General features: G+C 43.9%; 1 protein-coding gene across 1 annotated transcript in view; it reads right to left on the reverse strand.

Moving 5' to 3' along the window:
- The window catches only part of Aebp2 (AE binding protein 2), an 81,012-nt gene extending 78,995 nt beyond the window's left edge, over positions 1–2,017 (reverse strand). Inside the window, exon 1 of the mRNA XM_027955994.2 lies at positions 1,343–2,017. Coding sequence (XP_027811795.1) covers positions 1,343–2,007 — 665 coding nt within the window. The 5' untranslated portion in view covers positions 2,008–2,017. The remainder of the gene's footprint in view (positions 1–1,342) is intronic.
- Positions 2,018–7,639: the final 5,622 nt, after the last annotated feature.

The raw sequence follows: 7,639 nt of genomic DNA on the forward strand, positions 1-7,639 counted from the left end.
GTCTATCTCCGTGCCTATACAGTTCAAAACCTTTCTTAAGGTTTAAACCATTTATTTTATTCTATATAAAGGTATCTTGTTAACTAAGTATTAAAATGTCAAAAATAATTTAATATTAGATTTTCAAAATATTCCAATTCTTGAAGTCCTTGGAGCATTAACTATACGGAGTTCATTTTTATCAGTTAACAATCAGAATTCCTAAAACTTCAGAATTAAACTTTTAAATTAAAATCACTATCAACTTTTTAAAATTCTATTGTTCATTAAAACATTAGCAGATAGTCAAAATAAATGCTAACATACTTTAGAAGCAGAATATGCATGATTTCATTCTTTTTAAAATACATTAAAAACACACTACTTAAAATATTAAGTATTCCAAAGAGATAATAATAGAAGCACATACTATTAGAACAAATTTCTTAAATATCCTGGGGGAGGAAAATGGGGGATGCTTTTTTGTCAATCTCCAGTTACTTCTAACGAGCTTTAGAAAAACACTAATTGGAGACCTCACCAACACACGACTTTAAATATTATCAATTAAACCATGACTCTCATGGTGAAATACTACCATGTAATAAAGATTTTAAGCTACATACTGTTTTACCTTCATGAATACATTTTGTTACCACTTCAACTCTCTTTGATTGAGCGAAGTTATTTTAAAAGGCTATTAATTCACTATTCTTTTCCACAATGATTTTTGTGTTTTCAACTTTCTCCCAGATTTGATCAGAAAACAATTAGGACAGATTAAAATCTCGTTGGAGACCGCATTACTGAGTACAAATATGGAATTTTGGTGGTAATGATTAAATATAAAACAATTGTCTTTTTTTTTTTTTTTAAAGTAGAAAAAAGTGATAGTTGGGGTCTCCTCCCTGGACAAGGAAGTTCTGTTAAATCCAAGCGAGACCAGCCATATTGGAAAACACTTGTCAATTATAGTTCTGACAAGTGTTCACGAACACGGTTGGATGAAGCTAACCTTGTGTACCGAGGTGTACATCAAGGCCCTCTTCTGCTCGGCCAGAGGGTCTGGGCCTGTTTGGGGATTGTCTCCGAAGTTAGAGCAGTCCTTAGGTCCGAAAGGAGTGCAGAGCCGAGGGGAAAGAGGGCGGGGAAAGGAGAGTTGGGGGGGAATGGTTTGAGAGTTGGAAGCCGCTATCCGAGAGGGGCGCGGCGGCGGCCAGGGATTTCCGAGTTGAGAGCCTGGGGGAGGGGCCGAGAATTCGGGGAGCTGGGGAGATCACGGCAAAAAGTCCCCTTGGTCCCTGTGAGGGGTCCGGGAGTTCGAGAAGAGGAAGGGAATAGGGAAACGCTTCGGTGCACTGACCTGTCTTCCGAGTCCATGCGGCTCAGAGGTTCCCCGTCCGACGACATCTCCAGGCTGCCTCGCCGGCCCCCGGAGGTCGCGCTGCTTCCGCCTCCCCCGGTCCCATAGCCTTCGTCGCCGCCGCTAGAGACGACGCTGCTACTACTGCTGCCGCCCCCGCCGCCGCCCTGGCTGCCCCGCGGTCCCTTGGGCTCCTCCAGGCCCTCCTTGCCGTCCCCATCCCCGCTGCTGCTGCTGGCGGCGCCGGGGCTCAGCGAGCGCGTCTCGTCGCTGCTACTCGCGCCACTGCTGCCCACCAGGCTCTCGGCGCTACTCTCCTCCTCACCCCCGCCGCTGCTGCTGCTCTCGTCCTCTTCCTCCTCCTCGTCTTCCTCCTCGTCCTCGTCCTCCCCGGCCTGGCTGGCGCTCTCAGGGCTCGGCTCCGACATCGTCTCCGCCTCGCCGCCCCCCACTCCGCCGCCGCCTCCGCCGCCCCCACCGCCGCCGTTTAGCAGCAGCGCCGCCACAGCCTCGGCCTCCGCCTCCTCTTCCTCCTCCTCCTCTTCCTCCTCCTCCTCGGGGGGCTCAGTCCGGCCCCGCGCCGCTGGGCCAGGGCTGCCGGGGGGCAGAGGGCTCAGGCGGGAGAGCTCCTCCAGGTCGGCCATGTCGGTGATAGCGGCGGCCATGGCGGCGCCAGCTCCTCCTCCTCCTCCTCCTCCCCGCCCCACCGCCTCCCTCTCTCTACTCTCGCTCCCTCGCCCCCTCCCAAACGCCCAAAACTCCGCTGCCGCCGCTGCAGAGCAGGAGGAGGGCTCGCGAGCTGCGTCAGCCTGCACACGCGCTACGGAGCCCGCGCGGGGACAGGCGCGCGACTGCGCGCACTCACGCGGAGAAGGCTGCGCGCCTGCGCGGCGGCACTAGAGGGCACCTCCCCCGCGGCGAGTTCTGCGCCCGAACCCCCGCCGGGCCCCACAGAGTGCTCAAGAGTTTCCTCCCGGCCTTCCCACGCCCTTCCAGCCGTCGCGGCCGAAAGCTGGCTGGGGATTTTAACCGCCCTCCGAGTTCTCACGATTAAGTCATTCATTCAGGGGGTGTTTGGGGAGTGTCTCCTAGATGCAGGCGCAGAGCCAGCAATCGAACAAGTGCCTGGCCTTCTGAAAGCTTACATTCTGCGAGGAAAGGCAATTAAAATGAACAAAATAAGAATTACAATGCAAGATATTAAGTCCACGTGTGCAACAGAGTGCCACAGGTTTTAATCTAATGTGTGTTTGAGTATCCCAAGGGATGGAGAGATCACAAACTGGAAGCCAACATCCTTGGTTCAAGGTCTTGAAGTTTTTCAGTTCATGAGCCCCCTAAAACAGTTTTGTAAAGTTTAAAGTGACATCTGCATTCTTTCCCAATTTGTTAATTTCATCTATCTGTAACAGGGATTGAATCCAGGGTCGCTTAACCACTGAGCCACGTCCCCAGCCCTTTTTATTTTTTATTTTTAGACCGCGCCTGGCTAAAATGCTGAGGTCCTGAGCTAAATTGCTGAAGCTGGCTTTGAACTTGGGATCCTCCTACCTCAGCCTCTCCAGCCTCTGGAATTACAAGTGTGGGCCACCATGCTCCGCTGTCTCATTTTTAAAAATGTATGGAGGGAATTAATTTCCACCAATATCCACTTTTTAAAATACAACCCTTGGGCTGGGGTTGTAGCTCAGTGGTAGAGTGCTTGCCTCGTACATGTGAGGCCCTGGGTTCGATCCTCAGCACCATATAAAAATAAATATATATAAAAAAATACAATCCTTTTTATGCTTGGAGAACTTGAAGTCTTTGTTGTAGTTTTCTGGAACTCACATTTACATTCCACACCCGCCCCCAAATTTTATCCTAATGATCCAGTTACATTGAACTCTTATTGATTAGCTTACCAATTTCCCTGTAGTAAAAATGTGTACCTAAGTTGACATGTACAGGTTGTGTATTTTCTGTGACCATAAAGGTCTAAGAGTCTCATTTCAGCCGGGCGCAGTGGCCCACACCTGTAAACCCAGCATCTTGGGAGGCTGAGAGGAAGGATCTTGACTTCAAAGCCAACCTCAGCAAAATTGAGGTGGTAGGCAACTCAGAGAGACCCTGTCTCTAAAAAAAATACAAAATAGGGCTGGGAAGCGGCTCATGAGTGAGTGCCCCTGAGTTCAATCCCCAGTACCAAAAAAAAAAAAAAAAAAAAGTCTCATTTCAACTGATGAAAATAAATAATCTTGAAATTTTGTGTAATTAAATGTTCAACCCAAAAGTAAAAATGTACTGGAAATGCATCTTTGGGACATGGAATTGGGTAGACTTTTTCCAACTAGTTTAATAGTGGATAAGTATTAGTGAAATAAGAAAGAGTTCAGCATCGATTCTCTTCCAGGTTTTCAATTCCATAGACACAAAGTGAAGGAAAAGCCAAGAATGAGAGACAGAAACTAGGCAGAGATACATACAAGAGTTTATTTGTCAGAGATGACAAAGGCCATCTCTCTATGAGAGAGAGAGGCAAAACAGGCTTGAGTTCTGGGACTTTTATGGGGGAAGCTCAAAAATCAGAGTTGGCTTTTCTCAGAAAGGCCCTTTGAAGGGAAAGCAAAACTTTTTCCTTAAAGTGGCAGCTGTCACTTAAGATGGCCATCCAGATGCTAAGCAAGGACTTTATAATAAGCATTGAGAAAATTTTTCACATAAGTAAGCAGAAAAGAATGAATAGTGGTTCTCATAATCATGGTACTCAATTCTTCCAACTCCTTCCACCAAAAATTAAAAAAATTGCACAGCTGGTTTTGTGGCTCAGTGGTCAGAATGCTTGCCTAGCACATGTGAGGCACTGAGTTGGATCCCCATTACCACATGAAAAATAAATAAATCACAGAGTTCTAACAAAGAAAAAACACTTTTAATCATCTAGTAGTTAGCAATTCTTTCAACTTTCTTGCGAGTAACAGAACCCCCCCCCAATATGAAAGGATATTACCCATTACCCATTCTCATTCACCAGTCAATTGTCCCTTTTTTGAAGCCCTTAAGATTTTTGCAGAGGTATTTTCCCTTAGTAAGATTTTATATAAGAGGAAAAGTTATGCCTTTGCTAAAGAAAAGCAATTAGGCTAAGAGGAGGTTGGAGAGGAGCCCACATTACATCCTGACCCCAGGGGACATGATCTGATACATCAAGTTTTGGAATGCTTACTCAAGGGAAATGAAGATCTAGAACTGATTACCTTAAAACAGAGTCTCTGGTTGTAGCCTAGCTCCATGGTAGTGTTGTCTAGCATGCATGAAGCCCTGGGTTCCATTGCCAGCACTGCCCCCCCCCAAAAAAAATTACAGTCTCTGTGCTCCAATACATCCTAGAAAGTGTTCGTTATATCTTGAGTACACCAGTATTAGTCCTTTGGATGGTGGTAGAGGGAAATGTTGCCTCAAGGGAAAGCAAAAGTCAAAACAGTGAATAATAAATGAGACATTATAGTTTACAAGATATCCTCACACATGTGCCTACACTGCAAGGTACTAATTTGAAACAGTGAACACTTCAAAGCCTTTCTTTGAAAAAGATAAGGAATGTATTACTATCCTGGATTGAAAATAAAAAACTCTCCCAATTTAACTGAAAATTAAGGGTTTTTTGTTTTGTTTTGTTTTGTTTCCCCCATACTGGGTACACTATCACTCAGTTATATTACCATCCTTTTTTATTTTAAGACAAGTCTCACTAAGTTACCAAGGCTGGTCTGGACTTGAGATCCTCCTACCTCTGCCTCCGGAGTAGATGGCTGGACAAGGTTCACTTTTCAGAGTTCACCAAGAAAAACTTAGTAAAGTATGTAGTATTGCAACAGATGCATGTAGCAAAAATATAACAACTACATCTAGTTTCATTATTTAGAGCTGGGTCACAAAAAGTTGTGAGAAACAGTACATTGGTCCACTTTCAGAGTATAGTATTTAGCCAGTTGTGCTGGTTCACACCTGTAATCCCATCGGCCTGGGAGGCTAAGGCAGGAGTACCGCAAGTTCAAGGCCAGGCTCAGCAATTAGCAAGACCTCAACCTTAGCAAGACACTAAGCAACTCAGGAGACCCTATGTCAAAGTAAAAAAATACAAAGGGCTGGGGATGTGGCTCAGTGATTAAGCACCCCTGGTGTCAATCTTTGTTCCAAAAAAAAAAGAATCAGAATATAGTATTTAGCCTTAATTGGAATGTAAATGTGTCTTCTCAACCTGTATCCAATAATAGCCATTTTAATTATGACCCTTCCCTTTGCCCGCCCCAATTTAAAAATTAGCCAATAGTGTAGATTGTAAACCCAAGCTCCTCCTGTCAGAGCAAGAGGCAGTGCTGCATCAGGGATAAAACCAGATGGACTGTGCTTGCTTGCCAGACTACCTTCAGTAGCCCACTCTTCAGAAGAAGTAAAGTTTGCCTTGCTTAACTACTTCTGAGCACATGTTTGATTCCTTGTGACACTCTGGTATTTCTAACAGTGAATAGAAAAAATTGTATGTAAGGGTTAACTCTAGAGAAGCAATGGATGGAAGAGTGTAAAAGTTTATTTGTGCCAGGGGTGGTGGCAAACACCTGTAATCCCAGCTACTCCAGAGGTTAAGGTTGAGATAAGAAGACCTCAAGTTCAAGGTCAGCCTCAGCAACCTTGAAAGGTCCTAAGCAACTTAGTGAGATCCTGTCTCTAAATAAAATATAAAAGGGGCTGTAGATGTGGCTCAGTAGTTCAGGGGCCCTGAGTTCAATCCCCAGTACCAAAAAGACAAAAAGCTGGGACTGGAGATGGCTCAGTGGAAGAACACTTGCCTACTATGTGTGAAGCATGAGTTCAACCCTCAGTCACACACACACAAGCAAACCCTAACCCCACAGGGCTAATTAATCATAGAAATCACAGACAGCTAGAAAGCTTACCAAAAAAAAAAAAAAAGAAGAAGAAGAAGAAGTTAAAGATTAGATTGCATCCTGTGCCAAGCCCAGCAATTTCATTTTATGGTAAGGAAATTAGAGTTCAGAGAAGAGAGTGGATTTGTCTGTAATTATAGGACTGTCAGGCTGGATGCAGAAGCCCCACTTCCTGATTCCTATTTTATGCCTATCTCTTAACATTCTGGCTGTCCCTTCCAGGCCAGAGCCAAATCACTCAACTTCTCCGCTCTACACACTCAGCTTCTAGGTATTTGTCCATGTATACCTTAATAAATGTTTTTGCAGTTCTTTTCTGGACCTATTCTAGTAAATATTGTGATAAAAACTGTATCTAGTGCTATATTGAGGTTCTGATACAGAGATACAGATAATTTGCTGGTTTAGGAGTCATTATTTCAGAATATCTCAGCAACAAGTTAGCCATATGTAATTTCTGTTAACTAGTCACGTCATCACTCTGCAACCCTTGGATCATCTTGTGGCTGTGCTATATCTTGTGAAAATAAATAGGGGCTTCAAACCAGATATCTGCAAACATAAATGAAAATGTGTCAGATTTGGAGTGCAAAGGCACAAAGAAAATAAAGAGGAAGCCATTGAATATTTGTTCATGTGTGTGTGTATGTATTACATACACACACATGTATAAGATTAGATTACAGAAGGTTTTGAATTAAAAGTTTTAACATGGACAGACAATGGGTATGCACTGAGATATTTTAATGAAGATATGATGTAAACCAGGTTCTATGTAATAGCCCATGCCTGTAATCCCAGCAACTCAGGAGACTGAGGCAGGAGGATCACAGGTTCAAGGCCAGCCTGGACAACTTAGTAAGACTGTGTATCAAAAATTAAAAAAAAAAAAAAGGACTGGGGATGTGGTTCAGTAGTAGAGAGCCCCTGAGTTCAATCCCCACTATTAAAAAAAAAAAAAGATGGAATATGATTTAATTTATACATCTATCTAATGTATAGGAGAGAGAGTTAAAAAAAATGAATGGAAATTACAGATATCAAAGCCACAAATGAAAAATTGTAGCTGCTTTATACTTGAATACTAAAATGAAGCATCTTAAAAATGGGCTTTTTGGAGTAAATCATGAGTGTCTCTTTGCTACAGTGTATTTTAAATGTCTTGACAATACTCTCTCCTTCCCCCACCCCGCTTTCCCTATCTTCTCTTGGTTTAGTTGCTATCACCACTATCACAACTGTCTGCATTTCTTTAGAACACAGCCATTCTCCCATGTAATATCAGTGTTCTACCCTCAAAGTTTAAGTCCCTGAAGTGTATAATTAGAGGCAGGACTCTAGGTGATGGATCTTTTCGGCAGCAGCAGGT

This window comes from Marmota flaviventris, chromosome 3 (assembly GCF_047511675.1).
Source record: "Marmota flaviventris isolate mMarFla1 chromosome 3, mMarFla1.hap1, whole genome shotgun sequence".
Classification (NCBI taxonomy): domain Eukaryota; kingdom Metazoa; phylum Chordata; class Mammalia; order Rodentia; family Sciuridae; genus Marmota; species Marmota flaviventris.